General features: G+C 38.7%; 1 protein-coding gene across 1 annotated transcript in view; it reads left to right on the forward strand.

The window, feature by feature from the left end:
- The window catches only part of Prkdc (protein kinase, DNA-activated, catalytic subunit), a 156,463-nt gene that overhangs the window by 28,671 nt on the left and 113,298 nt on the right, over window positions 1-14,494 (forward strand). Inside the window, exons 20-28 of the mRNA XM_050125161.1 lie at window positions 17-136; window positions 695-854; window positions 3,543-3,649; window positions 5,953-6,043; window positions 7,711-7,871; window positions 8,500-8,649; window positions 9,088-9,195; window positions 10,914-11,140; window positions 14,148-14,242. Coding sequence (XP_049981118.1) covers window positions 17-136; window positions 695-854; window positions 3,543-3,649; window positions 5,953-6,043; window positions 7,711-7,871; window positions 8,500-8,649; window positions 9,088-9,195; window positions 10,914-11,140; window positions 14,148-14,242 — 1,219 coding nt within the window. The remainder of the gene's footprint in view (window positions 1-16; window positions 137-694; window positions 855-3,542; window positions 3,650-5,952; window positions 6,044-7,710; window positions 7,872-8,499; window positions 8,650-9,087; window positions 9,196-10,913; window positions 11,141-14,147; window positions 14,243-14,494) is intronic.

Here is a 14,494-nt window from a genome sequence, read left to right on the forward strand (position 1 = left end):
GTTTTCTCTCGTTAAGGTATCAGTTAAAATGAAGCAGTACAAGGATGAACTTTTGGCCTCCTGTTTAACCTTTGTTCTGTCCTTGCCACATGACATCATTGAACTTGATGTTAGAGCTTATGTTCCTGCATTGCAGGTAGGTGTGTTTTCTTACTTTTATCACCACTTTGTTTACTAGAAGACTTGGAAATATTACAATTAAAGCAGGGGGTCACCTAGCAGCCTCTGTTTGAACTCTTCTAGCTGTGAGGCTTTGAGTATCAGAGGTATCTCTGCTCCTCCTTTACAAATTGACCTGAGAATTAGGTCTTACATGTGCTGAAAGCCTGCAGTAAATCCCCAGCCGTGGACCACTGTCCCTTGTTTTCCTCTGGTGATTTGAACTATGCCTACTTACAACCTTTAGTAGTTTCTAGGGGCTAGCAATAAAAACATACCCATTAGAAACCATAAAATGGGGCTGGAAAGATAGTTCAAAGGTTAAGGGCTGCTCTTCCAGAGGTCTGCGTTCAATTCCCAGCAACCTCATTATGATGAAATTTGATTCCCTCTTCTGGTGTGCAGGCAAAATGCAGACAGAACACTGTATATATAATAAATACATCTTAAAAAAACTGTAAAATAATTGGTTTTTGTTTCTGTAAGTTTTAACTTCCTGTTTTAATTTTCCTTGTTTGTATTGACATATATATAGATGGCCTTCAAACTGGGCCTGAGCCATATGCCTCTGGCAGAAGTAGGTCTGCATGCCCTTGAAGAATGGTCGGTTCACATTAATAAGTCTATAATGCAGCCTTACTACAAAGACATTCTCCCCTGCCTTGATGGATACCTTAAAACTTCAATCTTGTCAGGTAAGTTTTACAGAAATCTGGATGCATTTCATAAATAAAATTGCAGTGATAATAAAGTTGGATTATTAGTATTCTTTCCAACTTGTGAAGTTCAACATAGAATATTCAAAATCTGTTTGATTGTTTTTTCTTTCAATTTGTCCTTTCTTGGATGATTAATTTGTTAATTTTGGTAAACTGGAAGGAAACTGAAGTGGGTTTTTTTTTTGCGATTATAATTTAATTACAAGATTCCTTCCTTTCCTTTTCTCCCTCCAGATCCACCAATATGCCCTTTCCCACTCTCCTTCAAATGCCTGGCCTCTTTTTTTCACTAACTGTTATTGCATGCAGATATGTACATACATGTATATTCCTAAATATAACCTGTTGTTTATATAATGTTACTTGTATGTATATTATTATGGCTGACCATTTGGCACTGAACAACAAATTGGTGTGCTATTCCTTGGGAAGACCACCCCTCCCAGCTTTTCTCAATTGCATGAAATTTCTTTTATAGGGTTGAAGCTATGTGGACTTTTCTCTGTTCAGTTTGACATATTGGTTAATGTAATTCTTATTCAGTTAATATTAGGCCAATCATGTTGGTGAAGTCTTTATGTGTGTAGCTTCTGATATTGCTAGGAGACATGATATTATAGCAAACTCACTGATCCTCTGGCTATTATAATCTTTCTGCCCTCTTTTCTATGGTATTCCCTGAGCCCTTGGTGTGGTAGTGCTTTGTAGATGTATCCATTGGAATTAGTCTCCAAAATTCTGCATTATGGTTGGTTGTGGTTTTCTGTAGTAGTCTGTCTATTGCAAAGACAAATTTCTCTGGTAAAGGTTAAAGACTATACTTACTTGTTGTAAAAGGACAAGTGTTTATAGTTTGTTGTTAAGTATTATGCTGGTTTAGTAAGTTAGTGGCTATGAGATTCTTCTCCAGTAACATTGACTTCACTGGCACTGAGTAGTTAGCGAGGTTTTTTAGTACCAGACTGGTATCCCTCTTATGTTGTATTTTATAAACTTTATTATACACTATAACTTTAAGCATCTCATGTTTTGGGCTTTTCTAATGTTTTCTCGTGATCAGGTTCAGGTTAATGAGGTGGTATTCCTCCCTTGAAACCCGTCCTACTCTCAAGAGTTTTCTCACTTTTCCTTAATGAGTTTAAATGTGTTCTACTTAAAAAAAAAAAAAAAGGATAGGTGTTTGAGATAGCACAGTGGTCGGTAACCTCAGTTCAATCCCCTGGACCCACATGGAGAGAACCAAGCATGCTGTCTTCTGACCACCGCATGCATGCTGTGGCACCTGTGCCCACTACTATAAAAATCATAGCTCTCACCATCTTTTGTTGTAGTTGTTTTTGGGGGGTTGGTGGGGTAGAACAGGGTTTCTCGTTGTAGCCCTGACTGTCCTGAAACTCGCTCTGAAGACCAGGCTGGCCTTGAATTCACAGAGGTTCACCTGCCTCTGCCTCCCATGTGCTGGGATTAAAGGTGTTCTCCATCAATGACCGGCTTCTCATAGTTCTCATCTTCAAGGGAAGTAAGAGATAGTTTATTCTGGAACCATATTGAGTGACTATGGACTGGGAACACAGCTTTAGGTTACCCCAAATTTCATGTTCCAGTATGGAAGCAGTTTCACAATTTTTATAGTTTTATGGAACAGAAAAAGTAAAAAATCGCAAGCTTAAAATACAGTGGTGGGTACATGAGAGAGGCGGATCCAGAGAGATGGGAGAAGCATCCCATACACCCCAGATGCTCTCTGATGTCATTCTTAGCATGTGGATCGTAGAAAGAAGTTGCTTAGTGAGCCAAAGGTTCTAAAAGGTTTTTATGTATTGTCACAAGATAATAGTTCTGATGAGGCAGAGTGGCATTCTGGTGGGCCAGAGTAGCCCAGGATAAAGTAACCAGCCTCTGGCCTGCAACACTCCAACCTCTCCGTGGTACTGAGATTCTAATCAGCCAGTCGTTCTCTGTAGCCGGATTCCTCTCAGGAGTCTTCATCCACAGTCCACCCCAAGTAAAGGAAATTATTGCTCCTCTTGAAAGCTTCTCCCACAGTAGTTTTAGGGCCTGTTCATTCACAGTTCTTCCTGAATTGTTTATTACTGTGATAGATACAGAATGATAGATTCTACTTTCATTTCCTCTTTTGTCCAATTTGGCATTCTTCTAGAAGAAATAACTTTCCCTTTTCCCTCCTGTTCGGACATAAAGATTCTTAAGTTTTCAAGGCTTGATTATGAGGCTTGGATTGTTATAGATCTGCCCCTACAAAATGGTTCAGGCTCTTTTAAGTACAGGTTTACCCAAGCCCAGTAGAGCTTCTTCTGATGGTCAGTGATATTCAAAAAACAGTTAATCTAAATATTTTTTGTTCTAGAGGGATTTTTTTTGAAGATTGATTCATTTATTATTTCTGTCTGCATGTCTGCCTTCACACCAGAAGAGGGCACTATATCTCATTACAGATGGTTTTGAGCCACCATTGGTTGCTGGGAATTGAACTCAGGATCTCTGGAAGAGCAGCCAGTGCTCTTAACTGCTAAGTCACCACTCCAGCCCTTGTTCTAAAGTTTAAGTTTTGAAATCATATTTTAAATAACCAAGACCTTAATGTTTCTATTTCACAATGTAGTACGAGTGATCTTAAGATCTTGTTGTTGTTTACTCCCTTAGATGAAACCAAGAGCCACTGGGAAGTATCAGCACTTTCTCGAGCTGCCCAGAAGGGATTTAATAAAAATGTGTTGAAACATCTGAAAAGGACAACAAATATTTCACCAGTAAGAAATCCTTTGTCTTTGCTTTCCCTTAAGTCACTCCCTGGTACCACCTTCTGTCTCAGTCACTGCTCTGTTGCTGTGAAGAGACACCATAACCACAGCAACTCTTACAGTAAGAGAAAGCTTTCAATTCAGAGTGAGTCCGTTTTCGTCATGATAGGAAGAATGGTAGCACACAGGCAGACATGGTGCTGTAGAAATAGCTGAGAGTTCTACATCTGGATCAGCAGGCAGCAGGAAGAGAGAGACACGGCTTGGGCTTTTGAAATTCCAACACCCAGCTCCAGTGATACACTTCCTCCAAGGCCACACCTACTCCAACCAGGCCACATCTAATCTTTCTCAAATAGTGTTATGCCCTGATGACTAAGCAGTTAAATATATGATCCCTTGGGGGCCAGTCTTATTCAAACCATCACACTATTTTTTTTTTATTTGGTTGGTCTTTGTATGGTGTGGGTAACAGTTTTTTTTTTTTTTTTGTAGTTATTTTGTTTGCATTTTATTTAGCATTCTTTGTGATGAGACAGGATGTATACCTCCACAGGCCTGCAGCCTTAAAGTCCGCCTGGCAGAACAACTCTTAGGGGATACTTTTGAATTGTGTGTTGAAATTCCTGCTTCCTTCATGGGTGCTGTGCCCTAGTTTGCTTTCTGTTGGTGTGATAAAACACAGACCAAACCAACTTGGGGTATTAGAGAACCCAGGTTCTCGGGAAACCAAGCAGCACTCAGCACTGGAGAACTCAGCTGAAATCCCTGTCTACATTACTGCCTGAGGATGGAAAGCTTCCATCGCAACCTGAGCATGTTTCAGAAACAAATGGTGGGGGTACTGATGAGGACATTTTTTGTTTATCAAAGAGGGTCTTGTTTAAAGGTTAGCTGTGTCAGTCATTTCTGAGAAAGCTTTGTATGCACTTGATCTTTCAAGATAAGAGGAAGGGAATCCAGCTGAAACAAGAAAGGAATACAAACTGAGCCCATGGATAAAATCTAACCCATCCTGTGTCTGCTTAGTTCTGTAGCACTCGGGCAGAGGATCATAGTGGAAGGCAGTAGTTGGATTATGATAGGTGCGTATTAAATTATAATTGTTAGTGTATATTCCTCTTTCCTTCTCCATTGGGAGGAAAGAATGGGGCTTACAGGTTTAAGGTCATCATCAAGGAAGCCAGGGTAGGAACCAGAGGCATGAACTGAAGCAGAGATCATGAAGGGAAAAAAAAAAAAAAAAAACTGCTCATGACAGATTCTCCATACCTTTCTGAGTTTGCTTTTTCATACAAGCTAAGACCTCCTCCTCAGGGGTAGCACCACCCACAGTGGGCTGGGTCCTCCTACATTAAACATTTAATCAAGAAAATGCCCCATAGTTATGCCCACAGACCAGTGTGATAAAGCCAGTTCCTCAGGTAGTTCAGAGCTGGGTCTTTGGCCAACCTCTTCCCTCAAGGAGTAAAGAAAGCCTGCCACTTGAAGGGAAACATCTCTAACCCACAACTGTTACAATGGACTTGATAGCTGATACTTAAATATTTTTTTCATGAAATTTGTCATAATAGCAAAAACTGTAATTTTAGACATCTGCAATGAAATGTGTCAACGTTTGGGAAATTTGCTTGCTCTAGTGAACCAGAATTTTCAGATGAGCAATGCATGATTGTAAAAAAAAAAATCCATTCAGAGTGCAAGATAAGTGAAATTAGCATGATAGTTTATGTAACAGTTCATTGATTAGGCTTCACACTGTACATTGAACGACATGAAGGATAATCAGTTATCTAAACGAGTACAAAATGCTACTTTTTCTTCTACCTACCCCTGTGAGCTCTGTGATTTCTATGAATAAAACAAAAGCCCTCTGCACTAGTGTAAAGCAGGCTCACTCTTTGGAGGGTTTTAAAGACTAATTTTCATAAAAGTACGTTGTTTTTAACATAATGTTGGGGTAGTGTTTTTTTTAAATGATACCTGTTTTAAAATTTTAATTTCTAATGCAGTATTTAAGAGTGTGATCCATATAAACAAAAGATCTTTGGGAGTCCTTGGTACTCTTTGTAGAGTCTAAAGAGTCTTCCACAAACATTGGCGCTGCTGGCCTTATGCTGGACTGCCATCTGCAAAACAAGAAGAGATACAACTTCTTTAATGGATTCTCAGTAACATTGTAGTACTACTGGGTAGGATTTAATTAGCTATTAGAAGACATTAACAATAGGTATTCTTTCCTCTTCCCTTTAATTTTTAAACTGATTTATCATATAAGTATAATATACATATTTTGTACATTTTTTTTTCAGGATGAAGCGCTATCTTTAGAAGAAATAAGAATTAGAGTAGTACAAATTCTGGGATTCCTAGGAGGACAAATAAACAAAAATCTTGTAACAGGTAAGCTTTTCCCTAAAATAACCCTGTAGATACATTTGTACTGAGAGTTGACTAGGTGCCTGGTTACCTGTCGGCAGCCTCTCCAGGCATGCTTCTGGTGATTTCAGAGTCACCGGTCGTGATAGCCAGTGTTCACAGCATTTCCCACATGCTCTGCTCAAGTCAGAGTTATTGCTACTGTAGTAGTGCACACCAGATTGGGCTACCATAGCATACTCTTCTAGTTCAGATTTCCTCTAAACTGATCAGGTTTAATTTGCCCTGTCTGATCATATTCAGAATATGAAATTATACTCAGAGTACAGCACATACTTTCTCTTTTATATGTCTTTTTTTTCTCTTTTTGAGAAGAGTGACCCATGAATCCCTGCCTAACTAGCTGGCCTGGACCATGCTATATAGACTAGACAGGCTCAAACTTTTAAAGACCTGCCTGCTTCTACCTCTTGAGTCCTAGAATCGAGGAGTGCATAACCATGCTGGGCTTTCAAAGACTTTTTAATCTTTGCAGACACCACCTTCTGGCCTTAGGTGAGGACAGCCCCCACCAACAGTAGCCACCATGAGAGAAGGTTAAATTTAATATCCTCATTTTTTTACTTTTTAAAAGAATTTATTTATTTTTCATATTTTGCCTGAATGGAGGATGTATATGTATCACATTCATGCCTGATGTCCATGGGGATCAGAAGAGGGCATCTGATACCCTGGAACTGGAGTTACAAATGGTTGTGAGATGTCACGTGGGTGCTGGGAACCAAACACAGGTCCTCTGCAAGAGTAACAAGTGCTGTTCTTAACAACTGAGCCCCCTCTCCAGTGCTGAACTTGACATTTTAATATGTGAATATTCTAGAGTGTTTTTATATTATTAAAAACTCAGCTGATTTTACTTTTGAAGTTCAGTGTTAACTGGAGACTTTTAGCTACTTAGGAAATTAGAACCGTACTTGGAAAGTATTTTCCAGAGGAAATTTTGGTGGTACATGTGTATGTGGAGGCCTGAGGCTGATGTCAGGGGTCTTTCTTGATCATTCTCCACCTCATTCTGTGAGGTGGGGTCTCAGGTAAATGAAGGACTCGCCTGTACATCTAGTCTAACTAGCCAGCTTGCTCCAGGTATCTATCTTAGTATTGGGATTATAGGAAGACTACCAATGTTCACATGATATTTACATATAGGCTTGCAGTCTGAACTCTGGTTCTCATGCTTGTATGGAAAACACTATATCCACTGAACCATCACCCTAGTCCCTTTAAAAGAATTTTGTTTTATTTTTTAAGAAAAGGTCTTAGGTAGTCTCAGCTGGCCTGGAACTCAGAGATCCCCCCCCCCCCACTCCCACCCCGCTTCTGCGTTCCAAGTGCTAGAATTAAAGACATATTCCACCACATCTGGCAAAGAGGAGACTTTTTTTATTTGTACTTATTTTATGTTATATACTTTAAGTAGCTTTGACTAAATTTGGATATTCCTACTGAATAATGGTTTTCCATGGTTTTAGTAAGTTAAATTTAGAAATAAGAGCTATCAGTGGTTTTAATATTCTTTCGTCTCTGAAGCAGAATAGAGGAAAGACAGAATGCTTTAGAAGTACCCTGCTTCAGCTCCTGAGCTGTGGGGGAAGCTCTGGACTGAACAGCGCTCTTCTACCCTCTCTCATCAGCTGCTTCAGGAGAGAGAATGAAGAAGTGTGTGGCGTGGGACAGCGAGAAGAGACTCAGCTTTGCAGTTCCTTTCAGAGAGATGAAGCCTGTGATCTATCTGGATGTCTTCCTGCCTCGGGTCACTGAATTAGCTCTTTCTGCTAGTGACCGACAGACAAAAGTATTTGTTCTATCATTCATTGTTTTCATAGTGTATTGCTTTAAAAACATGTGTGTGTTGGTTAAGAAACAGATACTATATTTTAGCAATTCTAGTGTCGTTACTTTTCAGATTTTTCAGAAGTGGCTGTCACTGATAAATGAAAGTAATAACAACCTGGCAAAGCTTTTATATACCAAAAGTTCTTTGTAATAGAAAATACAATGCAAAGTAAGTTTAAAGATGAAACTCGGTAGGAGTTCGATTATCTTCGTAACCTGGGAGACTGGAAACAAGTAGTCTCAAATGTTACCACTAACTTGTAAGCTTTTAATGTGCTTCCAAAGTGTACTTACTAAAGTGATATTTACAATTGGATGTATAGTTCTAAACTGTGTGATATATATTTCTTATGAATGTATCACCTTCAGAGTCTGAATTTTTAAATTTCAGTTCTTAACTCTTGTATAAAGACTAAAGTGAACAGAAGCATTTATTTGATATAAAAACTACTATTTACATTTTTTAATTTGGAGTATATAGTATTTACCCACAATACAAGTTTTTCCTCTTAAATGGCTAAAGTAAAGATGTCAAAATATTCCCTTTTAAATACAGTGGTCAAGCTTTGTTGGAATTGGTCCCTTAGGTGGCAGCTTGTGAACTGTTACACAGCATGATCATGTTTATGTTGGGAAGAGCCTCTCAGATGCCTGAAGGTCAGGGGTGGCCTCCCATGTACCAGCTCTACAAGCACACGTTTCCTGTGCTGCTTCAACTTGCATGCGATGTGGATCAGGTAAGTGCATGATTAGCATCTAGACAGTTGCAAAACTACCTGAAGAATATGATCTCAAGCTGGGCATGGTCGTGTACTCCTATATAATCCCAGATCTCAGACTTTAAAGAGGGTGCATGAATTGGAGGACCAGGCAAACTCATCCAGCTAAACCCTAGTATAACACAAGTTATACTAACAGTATCTTAAATTGCTCTCCTAGTTAGATGAACAATGAGGTTTAGTGTGCATATTTTCTTTTCCTGGACTCTTAGACTCTGTTCACCGTGAATCTGAACTAGAAAAAGAAACTTAATTGAATGATGATAGCTTTGCTTCATCTTGCCTTATTAAAAGTGCCATGTAAAGTGTACATTTTCAGTGCCATTTGAATGCTTACTTTTCGGTGTACATTTGCCCTCTTGAAGGATGTAACTGCATTAGAAATTGTCTCCTCAGGTGACAAGGCAGCTCTATGAACCGCTTGTTATGCAGCTGATTCACTGGTTTACCAACAATAAGAAATTTGAAAGTCAGGATACTGTTGCCTTACTAGAAGCCATACTGGTAAGTAGTATTTGGTCCTTAACTTACTATTCCAATTGACTGTGAAATTTAGTGTACATTCAGATCTTTAGGAAAAGTTCCTTGTCAACAAACCAAAATAAAGCCTTTTTCTAAATTGTTATCTTTTTTGGACACAGCATCATATTTATTTTCGTAAGTGATATTCTTTTTGTTTTGTTTTGTTTTTCAAGACAGGGTTTCTTTGTCAAGACAGCCCTGGCTTTCCTGGAACTCACTCTGTAGACCAGGCTGGCCTCGAACACACAGAGATCCGCATGCCTCTGCCTGCCTGACTTCTGGGATTAAAGGCGTGTGCCACCACTGCCTGGCCATTAGTGATATTCTTAATATCCATAACTAAGTTAACATGTATTTTTATTCTGCTTTCTGAGTGGCCATATATTTATATTATATATATTATATTTATATTAAATAATGATAGCTTTGCTAAAGGGCATAAGAGAGAGAGTGCGGTGTATGCTGTGGGAATAAGCAGTAAAAATGTTCTTTATCAATAACTGTAGTTTGGTTTTGTTGTTGTTGTATTGTCTGTTTGTTCTTAATCCATGGTACAGTATTTAATTCAAGAGCAAAGGGAATTTTTAATTTATTTAATTTTCTCTTACATTCAGATTCCACTAAAGGGTGTGGAATTCAGTCTACCTTTTCTATCACACTCTTCATGAGGTAGTAGAAGCGTCATTAGCGCCTGGTTCATTGGCCACGGGTTCAGTGAGATACGCTGTTGTGGTTTTGGATGAATATTTTAATTTTGAACTTATAGGGATAACTTTGATTCCTTTAAGTATTATTTTATGTGTGTTTTCAAGTTATCTTATCCATTTCAGGGAGATAGAGCTATATGTTCACATTTGAATCACATTTATAATTGTAACGCTTAGGAGGTAGAGACAGGAAGATGTGAGTGTGATGCTAGCCAGTGACATAGCAGTTCCATACAAGCCTAGGCTACACAGACCCTGCTTTAAAAAACTTCAAATAATTAGCCTGGCCGTGGTGGTGCATACCTTTAATCTCAGTACTTGTGAAGGCAGAGGCAGGCAGATCTCCAAGTTCAAGGCCAGTCTGGTCTACCAAGTGAATTCTGGGATAGCCAGAACTATTCAGAGAAACCCTACCTTGAAAAATAAAGACAAAAAATTAAATTAAATTTTAAAAATTAAATAAGTAAATAAATACAATAACAAAAGTTCCAGTGAAATACCTAGTGAGCTTGTCTGAACATCCTTTAATTCTTTGTTCTTCCGTACTGGTTCTATTTTTGCATCTGTATAACGTTTCCATTCAATTGGACCCAGCACAACCATGGAAATTGACAAGAAGAACACCAGTGAAGAAGAAATGTGGTATATTGATGAAGACTCCTGTTCTACCCTTCTGCTGTGTAGAATATCCTGTTTGTTCAGGGCAATCAGTATAATCACAAAACTTTATTCTCAGAGTCACTTAGATCATATTCCTAGTTATGGGCAGTGAAGAGTTACTGAATGATTTTTTTTTTTTAAGTTATGGTTTATAGTTTAGGCTCTTAGTCCAGGCTGGTCTGGAACTTACTCTGTATCACAGGTTAGCTTCAAACTCATAGTATTCTTGCCTTAGCCTCCTGAATGTTGGCATATATACTCACACAGAACTACCTTCAGTAATTCTATGGGTATAAGAATAAATACAATGACGCTGTCTTTATCTTGATTAAGGATGGTATTGTGGACCCTGTTGACAGTACTTTAAGAGATTTTTGTGGATGCTGTATTCGAGAATTCCTCAAATGGTCCATTAAGCAGACAACACCTCAGCAGCAAGAGAAGAGCCCAGTAAACAGCAAGTCACTTTTCAAGCGTCTCTACAGCCTTGCACTCCATCCTAATGCCTTCAAGAGGCTCGGCGCAGCACTTGCTTTTAATCACATCTACAAGGAGTTCAGGTGTGTATGCTTTGTGTCGAGGAACAATATGTAAGACTGCCCTGGAAACCTTTAATGTGATTTTTAAAAGTGCCCTGATGTTTAAGTCCATGGTTGGTTGGTTGGTTGGTTGGTTAGTTGGATTTTTCAGTTTTTCAGGACAGGGTTTCATTGTGTAGCCCTGGCTGAAGTCCAGTTATTTTATGTCCTGCGATTATTGCATAAATATGTGATACATGGTGTGCTTTCAAGAATCTTAGGGACTACAGAGACGTGCTTGCAAATATGTTTTGAGAATGCAATGAGAGACACATGTGCACGATTCTTTGAAGCATATAGAGTGTTTGTGTGGTGAGTAAGTTAGTGAAAACTTCTCAGAGATGGACCATAAAGAATGAATAAGAATCAACCAAATTCTTTCAGATTAAAAGGTGGTAGAGTACCAAGAATCTCTACCACCTCATAAGCCTGCTGGCAGTATGAAGTCGTGAAGAACTTTGGTACTCTTAGACATTTTTGAGAGTAATAAGATGCTGAACAGGTTTTGTCTGCTAAGGTCGAAAAATGGGTATCATCACTAATGATATGGAGTCTCAGGACTTACGGGAGTGCACAAACTCTTCCTAAGAGTTTTGACTAAAGACTAAGGCATAGAGAACGCTCCAAAAGTTCAAGAAAGACATTGAGAAAAATGAGTGATATTCAGAAGAGAACTTTGGAAAAAAGAAAGAATATTATTATATGCTAGGCACTGCTCTAAATATTGCAAATATAAAATTACAACTCTTCATGAGGGCTGCAGTTGAGAAAGATACTCAGATAGATAAATGTAAAGGTTTATGGATGAAATAAATCATGTTAAATAATGATCTTTAATATAGTAGACTACTATGTCATCTTACAGTGGGCTTCTGACTTTGATGGTCAGAGTAGCTATTTCTAGAAAATGGCTACTGGGATACAGAGGAGACAATAATAGAAGATGGATGAAGAGATGGGAATCCACAAGGATGAGGGAGATGACAGCTTGGAATTTACACTGAACCTGCCCCTAATTACCCTGGTTCTGGTCAATAGTAAGATATGGGAGATGAATCTCCACAACAGTCCAATATTTATTTCCAGTCTAGAAACTTGAACCAGACCAAAAACTAGTTGTATAAAAAGATGTTTGGGCAAATATATATATACACACACACACACTCTGTGACATACTGCAGTTTCCAGTGTCACCAAGATGAACAAATACTCAATGGAGAGGTAGGAAAGATGGAGGAACAGAGCAATAAGTGTGTAGTGGAGGGAGGAGGAACTAGAGATGCGGCAGTAGTGACAGGTATGGAAGAAGGCTCGGGTGGATGGGGATCATGTTGCTGCTGAGCTACATGGCTTCTCCTGACTCCACCTTCTTTCTCCCAGAATTCAGTTTAGGTCCCTGCTATAGGCTCAAAGCAGTTTCTTCATTAATCAATGCTAATCACAGCATACAGAGGGGAATCCCACATCACCTCCCCTTTTCTGTCTAAATGAAAAGGAAGGTTTTAATTATAACACAGTAAAATTACATATAACAAAACAGGTATCAAGCAAGAATTACAGTTACAATATTTATATAAACTTTATCTTTTATCATAACTAAGGAAAACTATATATTCTTCAACTCCATTAAAGACTCCAGAAGGATATAATATTACCTAAGTGAACAGGAAGTACATTGTAAGCAACTTCTAAAACTCTAGAATTGACAGAGGCATCTCACTGCTCAGACAGTTACCCAAAGTTCTTCTGTATTGTTGGAGCATCCATCTTCAGCCTACAGGCCTATAATATCCAGCAGACTTTTCCGTGAAGCAGGAAATTTCAAAGACAGTTCTGCCTATATTAGCAGTTTGTCAGTCACTTTCTTCTGTGTCTTGCAGAATGTCAGGCAGACTCTTTCATGAAGCAGGAACCCTGAAGGACTGTCTCATTTTTTTTAGGCAACTTCAGCAGTCTCTCTCTCTCTCTTTTTTTTTTTTTTGTGGGTCCTATTCATTGGTGTATTGCCACGTAGCTGCGGCTTACATGCCAGGTTCCATTCCGGCATCTGTCTCTGGCAGGGCTACATGGCTTCTTCTGACTCCACCTTCTTTCTCCCAGCATTCAGTCTAGTTTCCCTACCACCACCACCATCCCCAGCCTACCTCTGTTCTGCCCTGGTATAAGCCCACAGCAGTCTCTTTATTAATCAATGGTAATCACAACATACAGAAGAGAATCCCACATCACATGCTGGAGGCCATGTTGATGTTGTCTGTGCTATTGGCACAAACCATGTGAAAGTTCATAGTCTGTGTTCCTGATGACTGTAAAGGGCAAGGATGAAGCACCATTAATAAAAACTGGGGTTCAACCTGAAGGTCAGAAAAGCAAAACAGCCAGCCACTGACTCTTACCTCTACTTCAATCCAAAATGGTTGTCCTTTCTTCAAGCATCTTGACACCTTTTTCATGGAAAATGCTTTCATAACCAGCAATTTATACAAAATTCTTTCCAAGATCTTGTTCATTGAATCCCAAAGCATGGATTTTTGTGATAATAGGATTTAATGATATGTTTATAATCGCTCATATTTTGATTAATATAAATATATTTGATCCTAGTTATAATGATTTAAAATTCATGGTCTGATGCTGTAGTTTGTTTACTCAGTCTTGGTTTCTGTTTCTTTCATAAAAAGACAGGTTAAGCTGTTACCTTTTATGCTGATAATTTATTGTAGACAAAAATAATGACATTTAAAAATCTTTGCCTTAGCTTACATTTGAATATTTTATTCTTAATTTTCAAGAAAATGAAGTTTTCTAACAAGTAGACCACTCTTTCTTTAATTAGTGCCCGTGCTATGTAGGTACTGAGTTCCAGCACATCCTGGACTATTGGGTGAGACTCTGACTCAAAAGCATTGTTTGCATTTCTTACTATTGAATTTTGTCTTTTCCCATGTATTGTTTTCTTAGGGGAGGTCTAATGGTCTTTGTTTTGCAGGGAAGAAGCATCCTTGGTAGAACAGTTTGTATTTGAAGCCTTAGTGACATACATGGAAAGTCTGGCCTTGGCACATGCGGATGAGAAATCCTTAGGTATGTGTCTTCCTATTGTTCTGTCTGCATTCTGATCCTGAGTGCTTTGGGGTCTTTTCCTGAGCTCACATGAGTGCCATGTGTGGGTCTGAAAGTCAGATGACAACTTGTGCAATCCTCTTTTTATCTTTTCCCAATAGGTCTTGGGAATAAAACTCAGATGGCCAAGCCTGGTGGCACATGTCCTTACCCACATAGCCATCTCACTTTTTTTTTTTTTTATTTTATTGAGAATAAGAAAAAAAAAAGTTT

The sequence above is a fragment of the Alexandromys fortis genome, unplaced genomic scaffold (assembly GCF_014885135.2).
Source record: "Alexandromys fortis isolate MF-2015 unplaced genomic scaffold, M_Fortis_MF-2015_v1.1 scaffold_239, whole genome shotgun sequence".
In the NCBI taxonomy this organism is placed as follows: Eukaryota; Metazoa; Chordata; class Mammalia; order Rodentia; family Cricetidae; genus Alexandromys; species Alexandromys fortis.